General features: G+C 38.6%; 1 protein-coding gene across 2 annotated transcripts in view; it reads left to right on the top strand.

Moving 5' to 3' along the window:
• Positions 1-20795, top strand: part of OGFOD3 (2-oxoglutarate and iron dependent oxygenase domain containing 3) — a 52340-nt gene that overhangs the window by 26061 nt on the left and 5484 nt on the right. Inside the window, exons 7-8 of one of the 2 annotated variants that reach the window (XM_076353703.1) lie at positions 565-718; positions 8880-9003. In XM_076353703.1, coding sequence (XP_076209818.1) covers positions 565-718; positions 8880-9003 — 278 coding nt within the window. The remainder of the gene's footprint in view (positions 1-564; positions 719-8879; positions 9004-20795) is intronic. The other variant, XM_076353704.1, reaches the window with a different exon arrangement.

The following is a 20795-nucleotide window of genomic DNA, read 5'->3' as shown; positions in this document are numbered from 1 at the left end:
TTAAGGAAAACCTGGTTATGACACCAATACATATGTTGACAGAGAACCCTGAGTTCCATGGTGCCAGAGACTTCATCGGTTAGTTTAAAATTGGTGTAAAAATAGTTGAAGGTGCTTCAGAGGCAACCCTTTAAGAAGATACAACTTTCTAGTTATCTGATTTGGATTAAAAATTTATATGTGAAACACTTCAATCTTTTCAGTAGTTAATAAACAGTGAGATATGCATGGAATTTTTCAGGAAAACAGACTGTTTAAACAAAGAAATTTTAACACCTAGGCCACAGGAGACAAATAGTTTCTTTTTCTTGATATTCTGAGAATTAAAACCAAAACAACAAACCCCAACCCAAAACACCAGGGGTTCTCTTTTTATGATGTAGTAGATCTCCTTTATTTAAGGCAAAATAAGAGAGAAAGTACGGGTATATGTTCCCCATGATTTATTAGCTGAGGGAGAAGCTTAGCCCTGAAGGAGCAGTAACTGTGAATGAAGGAGAAAAGAGAAGAAGCAGGAGAGAAATGTGTCACTTAGCATGCTGTGTTGTGTTGTGTTCTTTGCAGTGATGTGAGACAGAGAATTCAACAGAGAATTGCTCAGGCATTTGGTATCAACTCTGCTTCCATGTACCTGACTAAGCCAACGTTCTTCTCGAGAATAAACAACACAGAAGCCAAGACAACACATGATGAATACTGGCACCCACACGTTGACAAGGTAAGTAAGTACGAGGCTGAGATAGGATGCAAATGTTCCCTCTTGTTATTAGATCACTTTGAAGTCATTTTGCATTAAACAATCAGTCAAACATGTTTGAAAACTGGTGCTTGTAAAAATCATTTGGGGGATGAACCTAATGGAAGGATAAGTGAGTTTTAGAAACGTAGGCCAGTACATTGCTTTTCATCTTATTTTCTCTACTTTAGTTCTGCTAGAATTAATAAATTGTGTGCACGACTACTCAGGAATCTCTTTTGTCAGAAATGTTGATTAAATTGACCTGCACCTACAAAGTGTTTCAGTTTCATCAAACCTGCATTTCCAGTTAGGGTATCGCTCTTTTAGTCAGGTCCAGCAGGAGCTATTTCAAAGTGGTCAGTCGGTCACTGTTGTTAGTTGATCTGAGCCTTTTGATAAATGCTTAACATTTATATTTCAGTTATATGTGAATTGAGGCTTTTTTACTGCATGTTATTCAATGGGGATATGGTACCCTCTTTTAATAATTTGATGTTTTGTTGTTTTTAGAATGTAAGTATTGTGACTTTCTTTTAATGTCTTAATTAAAGTGTTAAATGTCTTCTATCTGTAGGCTCATAGCTTAATACTTTGCATTTCTCAATGGACTTAAATTGGGATTGGTATTGAGTTTATTTCTGAATTTAACTGAGTTCAAAGGTTCTGTGCAGCATAGCAGAATACAAACTAACAATGGAAGAATCAAATAGCAAAAAAAAAACCCCAACACAAAAAAAACCCTCCCAAAAAAACAATACCCACATTTCATGTCTTCAGGATTTAAAAATTAGAGTCACTCTAGAGTCATGGATCACCCAAGATGGAATCAAATAAAACTTATCCCATCAAAATCTAAGTTACGCCTCAAGTGCTGAAGTCTGTCTGTGGGTAGTGTACCTTGAAGTCTATGACCTGAAACATCTAAGATGAAAAATCAAAGAGAGAAATATTCCTTGCCTTGAAAATATTTCCCAGAAAAAGTCAGTCTAAGGGAAGTACAATGTCTGTTGTTGCTCACAACATTAGCGTAAGCTCTTGTGCCCTTTCTTGTCATATGGGCAAAAGCAGGTTAAATTTAGAAAACATGGTGACAGCGATGATACCTGATACAGCCGCTGTTTGAAAGAAGAAAGTAATGCAGGGTGGAATTTGCAGTCACTGATATAACAAAGACGAGACCAGCTTTTGGATGCTTCTTGTTTAAAAAGCTGTGATGTAACCATTGAATAGGGGTGGACCTAGGACCAGAGGTGGTAGGGATGATTTTGAGGTGCAGATTATTTTGACTAGTGCTGGTAGGAACTGGTTGTAGGGAGCAAATTGTGCTGGTGGGGTTCATGAGAATTCCATCACATGTTGCACTCATTTCCAAGAGACACTAAATAAACTAGTGATTGTGGTTGTGTGAAGTGCAATGAATTCATAGGTTCCTCACAGTTTTTCCATACTTTCAGAGAATCAAATTTGACTGCCACAAGAGAAGAGAAAGCAGTAAATTTCAATAGCTGATGGCTATTTTCTCCACTTTTTTTCTTTCAGCCCAAAAAAGCATATTTTAGAATTTCAGACTCTGATTTATTACTGTAATGAGATTTGTGTCTGCACAAGCATTAGGCTTGCCAATATTCTCTTTATTCTTTTCTGCATGTGTTTTGCATTGGTAAACGAATAAGGTGGTTGGATAACCTCACAATTAAGTGTTTCTACCTAAATCTCTCCTATAATGTATGAGTTATTTTGTCATTTAGAAGAAAATCTGTTTCCATGAAGAGAATTTGTTTCCTCTGTAGAAGCTGCTTCACTGTTACGGCATCCTGACAGTGCCTGTACATGATGGACAGCAGGCTAGATGTTTTGCTGTTTTTATCCATCTGTTTTGTTTATCTCACAGGCTGTCTGTTCAGAGAGCAGATACATCAACTGATTGGCCTCGGCTTTTTCTAACCTACCCCCAGCTTCAAAAAACAAAACAAACACAAAATGTGATCTCTTAAACTTGCTATGCACAACCTAAACCTTAATAGTTTCTATACTGAATAATTGAATAGTCGGATTTCTGACAGCAGTGCAGAGATCATTATCCCAGTTGGGGCAGTTACCAAACACCTTGTCCATAATCATGTAGAATTTGGCCCCTCCAAAAACAGCATACCTGCTGTAAAATACGAAAATGTGACTTATGCTAAATTTCAAGGTATTTTCTGAGAGGAGTGTTGTTTAGATAACACTGGGAGTTAAAACTGTAACTTGTCCTGTTTATTCTATATAAGTAGAACATTTTTCACTTCTGTAGCAGCTGACTTCTGCAGTAAGTTGTCTGTATTGGGAAAGCTAAAGCATTCAGACCATTGAAGTGCTTTTTGTCTGTGCCTTAAACTTATGTTCCAGGTTTGATCAAATATATTTTAATGTGGTTATTTTCATTCTTGTTCAAGAGCATTCTCGCAGTAAGGATTGCATGTGAATATGCCAAAGTTGGGCCACTTTCTGTGCTGTCATGACAGTATGTCCTGTTTGTGGCTGGGATAAAGTTAATTTGCTTCCTAGTAGCTGGCACAGTGCTGTGTTTTGGATTTAGCTTGAGAATAATGTGATAACACGCTGATGTTTTAGTTGTTGCTGAGCAGTGTTTATACTAAGTCAAGGACTTTTCAGCTTCCCAGACTCTGCCAGTGAGGAGGTGCACAAGAAGCTGGGAGGGGGCACAGCCAGGACAGCTGACCCAAACTGGCCAAAGGGCTATTCCATACCATATGACATTATGCTCAGTATATAAGCTGGGGGGAGTTGGCCGGGGGGCAGCGATTGCTGTTGGGGGACGGGCTGGGCGTTGGGCAGTGGGTGGTGAGCGGTTGCATCACTTGTTTTTCCTGGGTTTTGTTCCTCTCTCTCTCTCTCTCTCTCTCGTTTTCCTTTTCATTACCATTATTTATTATTATTATTATCATTATATTTTATTTCAACTATTAAACTGTTCTTATCTCAACCCATGAGTTTTCTTACTTTTGCTCTTCTGATTCTCTCCCCCATCCCACCGGGGGTGGGGGAGCGTGAGCAAGCGGCTCTGTGGTGCTCGGTTGCCAACTGGGGTTAACCCATGACACAGCAACATTGCATGCTAAGCTGGGAGCCTTGTGTGGATCAGTTCCCTTTCATTTTTTGGTGGAGCACAAGGGAACAGAACTTTCTTGGCCCCCAGACAGAGTGAAGGGGCTTCGTGGGTGCTGAGTGATAGAGACCTAGAGCGGACTTCTTGTACGTGCTCTTTGAGCTCATGACTTGGGGGTCCATTTCTCACTCTTTGGGCTTCACATGGAGCAAATGCTGTTGCCAGTGCAGAGGGTGTTGAAGAGAGGTGGACAAGCCACCATGGGCTGGGATCATTCTTGTGGAAACTGCCCGAGCTTAGTGGTTCGTCCTTTCTCTAGGATAAAGGACTTCAGCTATTGCCAGATAATACAATTACTTCTGTGGTTTAAATGATAGCAGTTTGCATTGCTTGGTTGAAAATTCAGAGTTTGAACCAGGCTAATGATGCCTTAAATAGGGTCTGAAAGAGATACATCCTTGATCCTGTTCACTTCATGTCCATCATGAAAGTCCAAATTACATCATCATGTATCATTGCTACTGGACACTGGCTGCCTTCACTTCTGGTACATCATTCACTTGAATTGGCATCAAAGGATTAATGTGAATCCTTTCCTTGCTGCACAAACAAGCCTCTAATTCCTCTCCCGTCTCTAACTTCTGTTTGCGTGTCAAAAGGTCTGGTATTATTTTCCCCTTAAGTGCAATTGGAACAGAGCGATCTTTGGATGTTGCATTCACGTATGTGTTTGCCAGATCATGACTTATGTTACAGTATGTGTAGAATATATGTCTGCATATAATTTTAGCCTACTATAGGTGTACATTATGTATATCTGTATCTATGTTGTTATGTGTTTAGAAAGAGGTGAAAAATAAGTATTTATAGCTGATCAGGCTGTGCAGGAGACTGAATTCAAATAGAAGGTCAGTAGGTCAGAAAATATTTCAGAGAAGGCTAAATAGGATAGGCAAGTTGTGTAGCTTCACAGGTTGTCTTCAGTGCAGTCAGCCTGCCTTGTATATAATTTCTTCAACAAACTAAGTTTCACTTGCCGCTTCCAAACTGCAGTTGAAAGCAAGGAAAAAAAATGCATTGCTATTGATCTGAGGTAGGAAATACTTCCTGGATAAGAATAGCAGTATTCTTACGTGGCCTCTAAAACAAGTGTGAATACTAGGGAGTTGAAGAAAGATCAATAAAACTCATGTTAAATATTTTGCCAGTTTGTTGGATGCTTTTCTGTTGTATCATTATTTATGCTTTCCCATTGGGATAGAACAAATCACTTTATGTATTTCTGCATAATAATTAAACGGTGAAGGTTGCTCCTAGAAGACTTCAGGATTTTTTTTCCCTGCCTCTTTCCAAAAGAAAGGTAAAATTAAGCCTTTGAAAAATGAATCTGACACACTTTTTGTTTCAAAGTCTGACACTGTTGGTTCAAAGCTGTAGGCTTCTTGGAACACACAAATACCCCTCTTGCCTTTTTCCCTATATTGCTGAGTCTATTGCAATTATATTTCTCAATCTGAATATCCTTGGTTTGGAAGATTTTAACTGCATAATGGAGTAGTGCAGATCTATTGTGTCTATATGAGGCTTTGTTTTATTCCCTAAAATTTATTTGGTTTTTAGTTACATAGGAATGGAAACCCTGAAATCACCCAGATGACTCATTTAACCTTGTTGACTTTATAAGCATCTAAATCAAATAAAGAGAGTGTTGGCTTAAGATGTGGAGTTTCATTTTGGATGGAATTTGTTTGGAACTGAGCCTTTCAAATGTCTGATTTATAATGGAATTGCTGTTGCACGCTCAACTCTGACAGCAGTATAGTCTTACAACGTTCTGTAATAGAAGTGATGTGGGACTTGAAGATTTCTGCAGTTCCCTGCCTGGGTGAGGATCCTGTCATCCTTCACAGAATTGTCAGGCTCTGCCGTAAGATCAGTTTTGGTTTGTTTTCCTTGAATGTCTTCTGTCGGAACTATTCCAGGACTTCAGTGCAAATTTTCTTGATTTTTTTAATTTATTTTATTTTAGCCTAAACTTGTTCATGATCAGTTTATAGCTATTTTTTCCCCCTCCTCTCAGTTCCACCTCCTCCCATCCCCATGTATTTATAGGTAGCAATCATATCCTTTTTTAGCCTTTCTTTCTCTAAGCTGAACAAGCCAAACCTTCCAGTCTCCTTACCTGTGATACGCTCTCCATCTCCCTAACCCTTCTAGCAGCCCTCTCTCCTCTGGCTCTTGAGGCTATCACTGACAGCAGCTTGCTATCTGTTCTGGCAGACTTTTCACTCTTCTTTTTCTTCCCCTCACGTTGTTAGGCATTTAATGAAATACATCAAAAGATCTTGCTTCTGCCTTAGGACAGCATCGTCTTTGAAATCCGAGGGAGTTTATTCTTGTGTCTGCTCAAACCTGTTCCCTCAGCTCACCTACAGCCCCTTGTAATTCAGAGACATGCTATTTGGTGTCTTACATTGTCTACTAAATAGATACTACCAATATATAGAACATTGGAAGTAGCTATCAAGGCTGTTTTTGTGATTATCTGCACAAAGAGATAGGTAGAGGCTTACAGGAAAAGAGCAGTTTTGACTCTTATTTCTGCAAGATATCGTGCTAGACCTATGCTGATTGGAAAGTGAATACATGTTTGTATTTTCTTCTGCAACGGAAAGCAGAGGATGCTGTCCTACATATCTTTCTTAGTAACTGCAGACCTATTGCATATTCCTACAACTGTTTAGTTGCATATAAACATGTGTCCCTCAAAAACCTAAGGGTGCCACACTGCAAAATGTGGCTGGTTAATTCTGACAATTAGTTGTATTTATAAAAATAGCCTTTAAAGAGGTATCATATAAATATCATTTTGAGCATCTACCATTAAATATTAGCTGTGTTTGACTTTTTTGGGTAAAGGGTGCTCAAAAAGAGCACGCTAACTGTATGAAGTATCAGGCTGAATGGAAGTGCTTGCATTTTTTCTATTGAATTGTTCATAAGGAGCTATAGAAATTTGCTTTGCAGCAGTGTGCCTGTATGGCTTATCACCTGGTTTTAATGACAGCTTTTCTCACATAGTTTGAACTTCTGGTTCAATTATTAACCTTTCTGGTATTGGAAATCATTACCAGGGTAATAAATACATTTGATATACATGGGGGACTTCTAGCGTTTTAAATAACTGGGTATAATTTAGTGCCTCCTTTCCACAGTGTTGCATTTCTCAGGCCTGGCTGCCTTCTGAGAGTTAGTAATGAACAAGAACAGGAACAGAAAAGCCATTTTCCATTGCATACTTGGTTCCCCAAATTAGTCATCTATAGAAATCAGATGTGTTTGGTTAGGTTAAAATGGTTTGTAGTCAGCTCTTAAAAGTTCAGAATTGGTAAAGCCACCTTGGAGAGGACAGAGCGTGCACTGATGGAGCAGATTGCTGCACCACTGAAGAGTTCATAAAAACAATTTTAATGCATTAGATGTGCAGTATGAGTTGAACAAACTTTTTCACTATGCTAATGCCTTCGCTAGACGGAAGACTTCTTTAAACTGACTGGAAGTTTTATCACCAAATCAATGAAGGTGAAAATAGCTTTGCAAAGCTGATTGCATGAGGAGGGTTGTAGAATGGCTGTTTTGAGGTGCTACGGTACCACATGCTCATTAATTCCCATTTATTGCCCTGTATTGCTACTAAGGTTTGGGTAAATATGGGGAGCAGGGGATCACCAAAACATTTCTCTCATTCTTGTGATTCAGACTGTGTAGTGCAGCATATCACCAGATTTGGCTTTTTTCCTTTAAGCCCTTATGGTCAAAATAATAAAATGAGTAAGAATGAAAATGTCTTCCTATTCCATCTGCTGCTATGTTCTCTTTAGTCGTTGCCCTCACAGAATAATACGTACAACTGCTGTTGAGCCAAAATTTAACTGGCACTAATGACTGTAACTTAAAACAAAATTGAAAATATTTAGAAAACTTCTAAGTTTGGAAGTAGCACCTACCTCTAACAGTCACCAGGTCAGTCAAAACACTCTGCAAGTGCTGCATATTTATACAGTACTACTGTGCTGCACATTTCACTTTTTGACAGTGTAATGCAGAACTTGATTGACTTGTGATATACTGTAAAGAAATTGGAGTATACAGCCATTGGCTTTAAGTATATTTTTAATTGTTGGTGACGTAGATATGAAAAGGAAGTATTTTCAGAATCAGCTAAACTCAGTGTTAAATATTTAGATAGCTTCACTCTGAGCATTAATATATAGTATTCCTTTTCTCCATCTTCAACATACATATCGAGCAAAAATAATACTTTAAAAGGAAGGAAAATCACCTTGTTATAATTAAAAATGGGGTGTTTGGTCTGTAGGCTGAGAAGAAGCAGAGACTTTGAAAGTCACATTTGAAGGTTTTTAAACAAAACCTGTATGGAAAAGAGTAGAAGTTCCTCCAACAAATGTGTGTTTACTTGGAAGGTCTGATTCACTGTTGCCATGAAGCTCCTGCATGGTAGCTGGTGAAGGAGTAAAAGGTGAGGTTTCCAGAAACCTATAACGATGATTAGATAATGGGTGGAATTAGTTAGTCCAAGGCTGTTCTCGGGTCTCATTAACCTTATGGTGAAATTTTATCTTGAAATAGTATAAATAGATCTGAGCCTTTCTGTATTTTTGATGCAATGCAGAGGTGTAACTTCTGACACTTTTTTTTTGCTAGCTGTTCAGTAGACTTAGGATGATAGAAATCAATAGGAACACTTCTTTAATTATGGAAACTGTAATAATAGAAATAAACATAACATGCTAGTCTTGTATGTAGTGTGTGTGTAAACAGAATAGAATAGACTAATAAACATATATAATTTCTAGAAAAGAATGTTCTCAGCTTTCAGAGACCCCTTTATTAAATACGTGAAAACTGGAAAATTAGAAAACCCCATCAGATCCATCTGCTTAATTATTTGTGCTCTGCAGAGATGAGAGTAGAATTTGGTAATTTTTGGTAATGTTGTCTTACTCCTAGGTAACTTACGGCTCTTTTGACTATACTTCACTGCTCTATCTCTCTGACTACACTGAAGACTTTGGTGGTGGACGGTTTGTCTTTATGGATGCAGGTTCCAACAAGACGGTAGAGCCCCGAGCCGGTAAGAGTCTTAGTTTGCCTGCATTGAGGCGGGCGAAAACTGTGCCATTTATTAACTGGGTGGGCTGGGGGATGTAGTGGGACTTTGCTTTGTGCCAGCAGTAACTGTGGAATAATGTAGCATTTTGTCTTCAGACTGACTACATAAAAAGTAAAGATTAAAAAAGGTTAAAATGCGGCCACAGTTTGAAATATCTGGAGTTAAGCCACACAAAGTGATTTCCTTGAAAGCTGTAGGGCTTAGAACTGCAATCCAGTTATGACAGCAGGTCACTCTGCATCAAGAGCAAGATAACTATGTGACTACAGCAAATCCAAAATAAAGCAATTTGTTTTAGACTGGCCTGAAATTCCTTTGCTGTTCAAGATGGGGCTTAATACCCTGTAATTGCTGTGGGCTGGGTGTGAAGATGATTGATTACCACAGCTCTGCTAACCTGCAGTAACATGATGAACCACGGTAACTTGGTTTTAAGTCCATACTTGCTTTCAGTCGATCTGACAGGGATAAGCATTCTGATGGCTGTCAGTTATACCTAAAAAAAAAAGCCTTTCCTTTAAGGCTGGTTTAAGATTTTTCTAATAAGTGGATCATTTGAAACTAGAATTACTTTGGGGCAGTATGCCTAGGAAGAGCGAGGTCAGCCTCAGCTCATCTGTCTGGCAGGTGAGTACTGAGCTTACAGCAGTGTAACCTTTTATAATGCAAGACCAGTCACACTTTTGCAGAAAAAAAAAAAAAATCAAGGACAACTTTATATTCCTACTGTGTTCTGTCTTTTTTTTCAAGAGAGAAAAGATGGAAATTTACTCATTTAAAGACAGCCTCAGTAATTGTCTGCTGAGAGGCATTACCCCAAGCAGAACTGACTTCTGTTGCTGCCTGCAAATGGGGATGGGTGTGGGATTTTTTTGATTTATGGATCACAGCGATCCACTCACCAGCAGTAATGCTGGCTTAGATAAACTCTGAGATTATCTGCATTCTGGGTTTGGTATCAAGAATTGTATGTTTGATTATTTTGGCTTTTGTGGTTGGAAATAAACCCTAAACTGAAAGTATCATCTTTTGCAAAATGCTGCCACCAGTATATTGAAAGGGAACACATTAAACTATTTCATTTCCAGATGCAATTCGAAGATTAACATGTTTTTATAGCTGTAGAAATCGTAGCTGAATTCTAGGTAGCTGGGAGGACAGCTGTCTCCTTGCAAAGTACAGGGGCACTCAGTCCGATTGCTGTATGCAGCGTGCCCCTGACTTAATTTCAAAAAGTCTGCAACTGTGAAATTGCTTCCATTCAGCCCCATCCGGTTAACTTCCAGGCTCTGCTGCAAGGTGTTTGCTCTTTATGTCGTTCTTGGGGAGGAAGGGGGAGCGGACGAAGTACAGAAAGATTTTTAACAGCACCTGGTTTTGGCCATTCTCTTTCACAGGTTGTTGTATTGACAGCATGTGTGCCACAGAACTGGTTAAACACACCTTTTCAAAACAAAACAATGCAGAGCTCGGAGGGAATGGCCTTTTTTGAAAGATCAGCTGTGCTACATGTACACAATAGAAAATTAAGTTTAATGCCAGTTACACCTTTCTAACACACTCCTCTGTCTAAACACAGTTGTCAGGGGTCCCGTGATTGTGTCACTACCTATGGTGCAATCTAAATAACTACTAACATCCTGTGAGAAAAGGGAGAAAAGCTTTAGAGGTGAAGCGCAGTGTGAAGGCAATTGCACTTAAAGGTTTCCTCTTATTGATAAAATACAGCTTGTGAGGGAATGACCCCAGGGTGTTTTCTGTTGGTGGTACAAGTTGATGTATTTTTCATGTTCAGAATGTTCCTTTGCAGTGTTTTTTCACTCCTTCCTTCTTTGTTTTTTTTTTTTTTGTTTGTTTTGTTTTTTGTTTGTTTGGTTGGTTGGTTTATGCTTCTTTTGATCCTCTGTGCTTCTCCTGTCACTCCAACCCAACTTTTAAAACCATGTGTTGATAAGCTTTTATGCTTCTCATTTTAGGAGATTCAGGCTTTTTCAGAGATGACTGTCGTAATTGCTGGTTCACTTTTAGTGCATGATAGTTAATTTACCTTCTCCGTATTGCTAATGCCATTTCAGTTCCAAAACCTGGCACTTCTTGTTGTCTCAAAGTTAGTCTGCATTTTTGGAACCTGGTGCTGTGTGCCAAAATGAGCACATTCTTTTTTCTGTGAGCAGTAATTTGTTAAAGTGTCAGGCTTTACAGTAGGGACCAGAAAGGCATTGTTACCGATACAGCAGAGCAGAAAAGCAGTAATTGGAAATACAAAAAAAGACAATTAAAAATAAAACATTGGGATTTCGTGTGTCTTGGAGTGCTGCCTAGGCAAGTCCCACTGCTGCTTCAAATGCTTTCGCAGCACTTACCGTTTAAGGATCAGTCTTAGCCAGACAGTTAGGGACAGGGAAAACTGTTTTCTTAGAAGTGGAGCCTAATTTTAAAACTTTAATCACTTCTCTACGTATGTATCACTGGTGGATTATATAAGAAGTCTGTAGGTCCCGATTCTCACACATCTGAGCGAAAGACTCTCAATATAATTTGTAGCATGCTCTGTAGCATTATCTAGTTCAATTATTAACAAACACCTCTAGCTTTAGGAAGGAATTATAATTTATTAACCTAGAGCCTCTTGAGATTTATTTTTTTTCTTTTTAACGGACATGACCAAGTCACCACTGTGATGCCAATTCACATGTACAGACCTTTGGCTAATTCATAACCAAATGTGGCATTAAGGAATGCATCTTTCTTGTGTCCTGACGGGCTTCAGAAGTATAAATGTGTCTTTTGACTTAAGTCAGGACCTCTGTCTGCTGCAAGAAACTCTATGTACCATGAGTAAGAGAATTCTTGGTGCCAAGTGAAACCCTACTTTGAAAGGAAAATGTTTTTTTTTTGACAAAGAAACAGTTCTAAAGTAGTATCTGTTGCTTTTAAATGGCTACATTAATTCTATTTCCAAAATTGAGGTATTAGCATTTTGTTTTCATCCTTTGCACCAGGGGTAGCTCTGTTCAAGAGACAAAATGAAATAGAGCAACAGTTAGAATGAGGTTCTTCAAAATGAAGCCCACAGCCCTTTCAACATTAACTTTCCTTTGCTGGCCTGAGACCCGTTTTAGTAATCCTCAATAGATACAGGAAGATTAAGAGTAAATGGCAGATATCAAGGCATTCCTTTTTTAATGATAAAAGTGGTATACTTTCTGCTGCTACCAAATTTATCAGTGTAAACCATATTTAAAATTGCATAATTTTGGAGATTCTTGTGTGAATTTGGGGACTGGCAATATTAGACAGGTCACAGACTTCACTTTATGATAAAGTGTAGATGAAACCCTGCAGTTGGAATGAAATCTCAGTACCAGTTTTGTGTTCCTTATTTGCATGTACATTTCTTGGTTTTAAGGTCAGCTTTGCTGCACTTATTTTCAACTCACAAAGGAGTTTGTTCTTCATACAAGTTGTTTATTATATAAGGATAGAAGGAAAGGTCGCAATCACTTATTCTGTGTGTTTGTGGAAGAAAATAATCTATGGTGCAAAATGAATTCTGTGCATTGGAGAGTGAAATGTGACTCTTCTTTGAATATCAAACTTAACATATTTTCATAGCTGTCAGAAATGTGTGTTTCTGAAAGTTTAAAAATATTTGAGATGAAGGTATGGGCTATTTGGGAACTTGTGAAGTTGTATTATTCTTCATTTAGAATGGAAAAAAGTGTGTGCTCAAAGCCTGAGCCTTTAGTTTTTTCTGCTCAGGTAAGGAAAAGCATACATTTAAGAATGCATACGTAGCTTTCTCATAGTGCAGGAATGGGCTTCAGGGTGTCTGTGTGTACATTCACTGAGGTAAGTGTAGCTTTATTGCAGTGGTTAGATATCACATGACTTATACTTAGTAATCCATCTTGTATCATGGAATAGTTGATTTTTTTTTTTTTTCCCCTTCCCCACTGAGTATGGGTACTCTGATCTTTTTCCACATTGAATCTGGATGATGTGGATTATAACCTTCTGGCATTCCTAGCATTAGTTTTGCTCCAATCAGTAAAACTGGCGCACATCTTGATATTAAATCAGTAACAGCTGAAAGCTGAGGATGATTTAAAAAATCCACAGATGTAGCTGTCAGTCCTGGGGAAGAATAAACGGAGCTGGCATTAGCAGCTGCAGTAATAACCAGCTATGTAAAGTTCATGGGTTGTAGGAGAGTAATTCTTACTGATTTGCAATACTAATCACAAATTGCACTTCGGACTGGTAAGACGATTGCAGAGAGAAATGGTAGAAAAAGGAGGACCTGTTGCAATTGTGACAAAAATATTTAAAAAATAGCTCAATAGGGCCTCATGTCTTTATAGACCTCTGAAGAGTTTCTTTTGCTTTCTGTTTTGTTTTCCATGGAAGGATAACTGTCTTCCAGAATCTGGTTTTGTATTCCAGTGATAGGCTTATGATGGCATTAAATGAAATAATCTTAACTGGGCCCATAAAGCAATAGGTACCTGGGAGGCGCAGGTCAGACCAGCACTTCACGTGCTGCTTGTATGAATTACTTCATACAAAATACACTGTCTTCTTGAGGGCATCTGTTGTTGAAGATAGCAATGGTCACTTTATACTAGCTGGACTACTGAAATGATTGAGGAGTGTTGGGGGAACAGGGAGAGCTGAACAGATGTCTTGTGTGAGACAGCGCTCCACAGAGCGTTGCGAAGCACTGTCAGTATTGAGAATTGGCCTCTAAGGCTTTTTTCCCTGGTATGAAATACTTAGTTATAAATGAACACATGTAGCATGCACCTTATGTGCTTTTCATTGCTCGCTGCACGGGACTTTGTTTTATGTAATGCATATGCAGGCCAATATTTCATGAATTTGATTTGATACTGCTAGATCAATATGCAGCAAAGCTGAAAGCATAAAGAGGGAGCAGAGGAAAATCAGCTTCAACCAGTTACTTGATGAAATTCAAGTAATGTAACAGATAAAGTAAAACAAAATACCAAATTAACTTGAAGTTCAGCTGTGTTACACTGTACAGTTCAGTAAAGATGTTTCATTTCTTGGTTCCTAAGCTTTGTGAGTGTTAATGTCACACGCCATAGGTGCTATCATGAAGTCTTTTTGTTCAAAGGCCATTTTTTTAACAACAAATGAGCAGCAGAAGTTACCTTGTGTTTATGCTTTAGTGATTTACTAAATGTAAGGATGAATTCCTTCTCTATCAGAAGTCCAAAACCTAGAACTCGGGCATCCATGTGATTTGACTGCAGCTCTACTAAACATGCCATGCTTAGCAAGGTCAAGAAAAGTAAAATAGATGATCTGAAGGTGTTTCATGTGATTGAAATTGCAACACTTTGTTCTTAGAGGCTTCTCTTGGTGAGAACTTTTTGTAGGAGTCCAATTTAGAAACCACCCGCAGCTGCCCAGAGTGCTCTAACGTGATAGAACAGAGCAGACTTGACCGTATTTGTTGGGTGAGGTTGAGTACCGAAGGGGAGAACCGGAAGGCAGAGCAGAGGTGATATCCCTGTCCTTTTCTTGGCTGTAGGGAGAAGAAATGGAGCCAAAAGGCCTTGGTGAGACTCAGTAACGTGATTAGGAGAGAGCACAGTTATGCAGTTTTCACTTCTAAATGCTTCACTAGGTTGTCGCACCTTCAGACATAAAGTACAGAGTGGAAACTCCTACTATTTTGAGCAACCAACTGTGCTGACAGGAGAGAAGCAGGCAGGGATTCTGTTGAAGTCTAAAAATGCTCATTGACTTTTAGTAGGAAATAATTAAGTTCACTTATTTTCTTTAAAAACTGTAATTTGGAAGTTTTCAGTCCAGGTGCTTCTGAATTTAGAATAGAAGCAAGTACTTTTAAAATTATTGATAATACTTCTGCGAATTACACACTGGCTGTGGGAGAGTTCGTTATGTTAATCAGTGATTTTATTTATAACAGCAAGTAATTTCTCTGTCTAGTAAATAAATTTGGGACAAGTTTGTAACTAGGCTTCATTAGAATCCCGTTGCAGTTTGGTTTTTTTAGGCCATAGGCTTCTTTATGCTTCTGTGCTTGGCATATATGTAGCAAAATCGTTTAGAGAAGCTTCTGTCCTCTCCTCTGGCACCCTCTCTTCACCCGGGATCAGGGCACTCACAGATGCTGTCATTCCATGTTACTTTTGTTGGGTTTAGGTAAGGACTTGCCTAAAGCTCTCCCCTAGTTGATTTATTATCTCAAATAAATATACTTATTTATAAGTAATTGAATAAGTATACCTGTTAAATAAGTTTCATTGTATGATTACAGAAAATATTATTATCAGGTTATTTGCCTAATGATATGGTGGTTTTTCTTGGGCACTTTACATGAGAATGAATTAGCAATTAATCCTAAACAGATGACAAGGATGAGAGCACAATTGTGTTTGTGCAGTTTCCCTGACAATGCTTCTGTCTTGGTGTCATTCAGCAGATGAGATGCAGTTTTTCCTTCTTTCCCGAGTAACATTTAGAGCTGGTAAATGTTAAGCAGACAAAGCTGTCAGTACATAAGATGAAAGATGTTGAATAGATCTATAGTGCCAAATAAACTGTTCCTGCTTCCCTTTAATCAGGCAGATGAGTTGCTTCATTTCCTTCTGAGCAGCAGCTCAGCCTTTCCAGTGCCCCCAACCAGCTGCCGTGGACAGTGGATGGAGGTGAGACCTCTTACATTCCCCCAGCCCTGCTTTGCATCCCTTCCCTGTCACTGGCACCAGGCAGGGGTAGCCCCTGCCCTTCCCTGGTGTCCAGCCACAGCTTAAGCAGACCAAGGAGGAGAGTGAGGGGACAGTTACATCATTCCCCTACTTGCTTGCATGATTGAGTGTTGGTTGAGACAGTCTAACACATAATTTGCAGTTTCTCCTTGGTGTTTTCATGACCCAAGGAGTTTACAAGGGAATTTGGCAGTGAATTAAACTAGAAGGGCCAGAAGGATGCTGCCAAGAAAGCAGAAGTGGTAGTGTCATGTGAAGGTTGGGAGCATGAACGGGCTTGAAATCCAGTGGCAAAACAGTCATGCTGCAAATAGAAAGTTATTGTCAAAGTTGGTATTAATGTGAATGGCCCGTTCCATGTGTAATCAGAATAACTGAAGTTGGAAGGGACCTCTGGAGGTCATCTATTCCATGCCCCCTGCTCAAAAATCAAGCACAGGAGACATGGAGGTAGCAAAATATGTGTCCCTGAGACATACCTGGGAAAGACGAGTATCTGAATGTTGCACTCACATGTGCTAATGATAATGACCCTGAGCAACCTGATGGAACTCAGAAGTTGGATATAATTTAGAAGTTGGCCTTGGTTTGAGAAAGGGAATTGGACCAGATGACCTCCCAAGGTCTCTTCCAACCTAAGTTATGCAATGAATTTATAATATTAGAGGCATAATAATCTTGTAGTATTTTTTCTTACAAGTATTGTGGTATGTTAATATTTGTATGGTTCTCAAAGTCCTTTCATATATGCCTTACATCTTGTTATAATTTAATCTGGCATGTCTTAGTACTTTTTCTCTTGCCAAAATAAGAACAACAGAGGATATTTTTTTATAATACTTGTAAAACAGAACATGTGTTAACTGCAAAGTATTGAAATGGTGTTTACTAATTAATTTTCACAGTAACCCTGTTAGAATAGGTCAGTGCTAGCTTCATTTTAGGGACAAGGAAACAAATGAGAGAGTAAGTGGTTTGGCTGAAGTCACAGTTACATGTCAAGGGCACAGTTGTCATTGAAAATTGTTTCCTTTGTATATTCCTCCAATCTGTATTACCTCACAGTACGGAGGTTAGGTAGCAAATTGTAGGCAGCTTGTTTATGGGAGTGCAACTGAATGTTAAAATTCAACACGGATAAAATCTCCTGAGAGCAAGCCTTATGGGAATACTTAAGTTTTTACTGTGACATATAGCTGAATGCATAATTCTTTCCCACCTGTATGCTGCTTCTTGCAATGTACTATTTTCTGAGTACATCTCAAAAGAATTCATTGCTAAGGGGCAATTATGAATGTGATTAAAACATGGGACAGCAGAAGCAGGGAAAAGCAAAAGCTCATAGTTAATACATATATTCCTGTAGTGGTTTTGTTTGAGTAATTAAATGGGACATTAATTGCTGGATAGTGAAATATCCATTACTTTTGCTGCTTGTTAAGTATTATTCCTGAAAATAAATGTTGCTTCATCTAAATTAGGATCACATAAAATTCATAGCAGTGGAGCTTGTGACTGGCACTTGTAAGTCTTCCTAAATAATGATTCCTGTGGATCAGTGCAAAAATTGATTCTCAAAAGATCAGAAGAATAAGTGTTTTTCACATCACAAGCTTTTCTCAGCCTGACAGCATTTAAGAGCTTGATTTGTGTCAGTGACACCAAAGACCGGGCTCAGTTTTGATGGATGCTGTGGCGCCTGTTAGTAGTTCCTTGTCCTAGGTCACTGTGAGAGGGTGGCATATTTAAATGAGTTTGCACCTGAGTTTTCCATTACATTAGTTATTTCATCCTCAATACAATTTGTCCTTTGCTTACTCTTTTAAGTTTTTAAAACTGTGTGGATGCTTAAGGGCCACAGAAAGAAGTGACTGTGAAGCAGCTCCACCTGTGGATGAAACTCTTGACTAATCTTAGTACAGAAGCAGAGCTGGAGGCGTTGTCTGTGAACTAGAAAGGGGAGCGAAGGCATCACAATAACACTTTCTGCAATCTGCAAGGAACAGCAGCTCATCAGCTAAGCTTTTATTGGACCAAACTCCATCTTGAAACACACTTTCTAGCACTTAATGCTGGAAAGTAGAGAAAACGTAGAAAGGAAGAGAAAATGAGCTGTAGATTCAGGTATTGTTGTCAAATAGAGATCAAAGGCAAGGATTGATTACTCCTATTCCTGTAGAGAGATGCAGGCAAGCTAATCATTTAGAAACAGGCTCCTGCAGGTCTTGAGGTTACCACAAATCTTTCCAATTCTTTGTTTTTTTTCTCTTCTAATAAGAAAGGTGAGAACAAGTGCATTTATGTGGGAGGAACTTCCTCCAGTCCGTTGTTGCACTCTTCCATGGGAACTAGGCTGGAGTACAGGTCACTCCCCTATTACTAGACAGCCTGATGGAAATCTTGAAGCCATTTGGGAACAGCTATGAAGAAATTTTAAGTGTTTGTGGGCAGAAAAGAGGAAAGAGTGTGGATAGAAGTGCCTACAAAATGTATTTTTATCTAATAAGGGGGCTGTATGTCCAAGTGTTAAAAGCAGTAAATGCTCTGGTGTGCTGCACTAATTGCTGTGGTATGGTCTGCCTGATTGACTTCTCATGGAATGGCAAGTGGAGGTGAGGAGGAGATGATAGATAGTACATGTGAGAGGGCAGCCCACGGTTCCTTGTAACTTATGGATCTAAAATTCTTCCCCGAGGTTGTGGTAGTGGTCAAAGCACCATGAAACTAAAGAAGCAATGGAGTTTTTGGCATCTTGCAGTGATTGGGGAAAATGAGTCAAATCCTCACAATCGGGATGAAATACTTTTCAGACTATAGGTTTATCTCAGTGGAAAACAAATCCTTTGGTTTTTACCCTTGGCATCACTTCTAACCCCAGGACACCTCCATTCCAATCTTCGTCCTTCAGAATGTAGCTCAGAGACTGGCCTCTTTCTGAAAGCTTAGAAGCATGGACCTCAAAACAGGAGATGATTCCTTTGCTGTTTCTTCCTCACCAAAAGTTCATCCCTTAAGGACCAGGGATTAAACACTTTCTCTTTTTTGGTTAGATAATATCTATAAAATTTTATTGAGTAGTAGCTTGTGATCTCAAAAAAGCTTACACTTTTAACAGTAAGTGTTCATAAATCAAACTGAAATTATGTGCCAGGAGGTAGTAGTCAAGATTTCTTTAGTGGAGCAGAAAGGCATGTTGGAAAGAAATCTGTGCGGGCAGGTCAGAGGAGGGGAGAAGAAAATGAAAAGTCCGATTTGAGGCCATTGTTAAATAACAAAAGAAAAGGACAAAGGAAATGGGATTAGAATTTTACACACTTTCTCCTGAGTTTTTGTCGCTCAAAAATGTTTCATCAGGAAATTGTAAGTACATATGTACTTTTATCTGAAATGAATAGTTGCATAGCCATTCTTTAGTATTTGTAGTACAATACTAATCTCTTATGAAGCTGAGCATTCACTCTATCAATATTTCATAGTCTGGAGAGCTTAGTGGAACTGCCCTATGCATGCCTTCCTCACCATTCACAATGAGAGAAATCCTATCACAGCTACATTAGTTGTGGCAGCGTGTAACACACACACACAAAAAAAGTGCACTTTAATAACTTTGAATGCAATCTCACAGCTTAAAAACAGATCCATATTGCATATGATCCTACTAACTTCCTAATATGGTTCATAGTTTGGAATTTCGGGGTTTAAAATCTGAACTCAAAATTGATCAAAATCAGATAGAACAAGGACAGGTTATAACGTAGGAGTAGGTCCACGCTTTCTTAAGGAACTTGCTTAGTCCTGACCTGCATGCTTTCTTGTAGTGATTTAATTTTTGAAGTGGTTTCCATACACTGTGTATTGAAGCAAAATTATGAAGTGTCCAGTCTTGGTGTGCTTGAAAGTCCTAGAAGTCATCCTATCTGGTAATGGTGCAGCTTTATTTTATCTTGTGTCTTTCCCCAGGAGTCTCTGGATAATGATATTGCCATATATTCCTTGAAGGTTTTGTCAGATGGGATGGGAATTAACATTCTTTACCCTCTTTTTGAACATTTATACTATTAAAAATAGGGTACCATGGAGAGAGTGTGCTTTTGCTTCAAAATTTTGCAATAGAAGTTAGTTTAAAAGAAATTCTTCCCAAGTGAGGAAAAACTATCTTTGAAAACTGACTGTAGGCTTGTTCAGTGACTCGGAGACCCCAGTTGACAGATATGGGACTAGATGCACAAGGAGCTATAAGATACCATATATATGAAGACATATTTATTAAAGAAAGAAATTAAAAGACATTCTGTATAGGCAAAAAGTCCAGTTTAACTGGCTTAAACAATACACTGAAACTTGTCTAACTCTGAATTACTACTACTTCTAATAAGAGATCAAACAAAAAAGCTTGAAAATCAGTTTAAGGCAAAGCTTTGGGTGAGTAGACAAGGGACTGATAATAAAGTACTTGAATGATATTGAAATAAGATTTAAAAGAAAAAAATTCATGACACAGGGAGTTTGTATGAAATCCTTGAGGGTAGCGCTGTTCACTGCAACACTCATAGGATAGGAGTACATTGCCTTCATTTAGTCTTTCATCCAGAAAAGCAGGACACCAAGGTGTAAATGAGCTGTGCATACAAATGAATCTATTTTTTTATATATATATATATATATATATAGCTTTACCAATTATTGACGTGCAGCCATAGGCAGAGTATATGACTTCTGCTTGGCAGTTATGAAAGACTATATGAACTATGAAAGATTAAATGTGACCTGCAACTGAATGTGCAAGGGACACAGAGGCTACTCAAATAGCCTTCAGAGATTAGTGGGTAAACTGAGCTCCATGAGGCCAGTTTAGGTTTGTTCAAATCTTCCATGTGTGCTGCTTAGGAGTATGCAAGTAAAATAACTTCTGGATCTTTTGGATCACGTTTAGTTAGAAGGGAAAACCAGCTATGTTGTCTGGTGCCCATTTCTGCAGTGGAGATTGTA

Source organism: Aptenodytes patagonicus, chromosome 16 (genome assembly GCF_965638725.1).
Source record: "Aptenodytes patagonicus chromosome 16, bAptPat1.pri.cur, whole genome shotgun sequence".
Classification (NCBI taxonomy): Eukaryota; Metazoa; Chordata; class Aves; order Sphenisciformes; family Spheniscidae; genus Aptenodytes; species Aptenodytes patagonicus.
The sequence above is the reverse complement of the archived record's forward strand: the minus strand, read 5'-3'. Positions and strand labels throughout refer to the sequence as shown.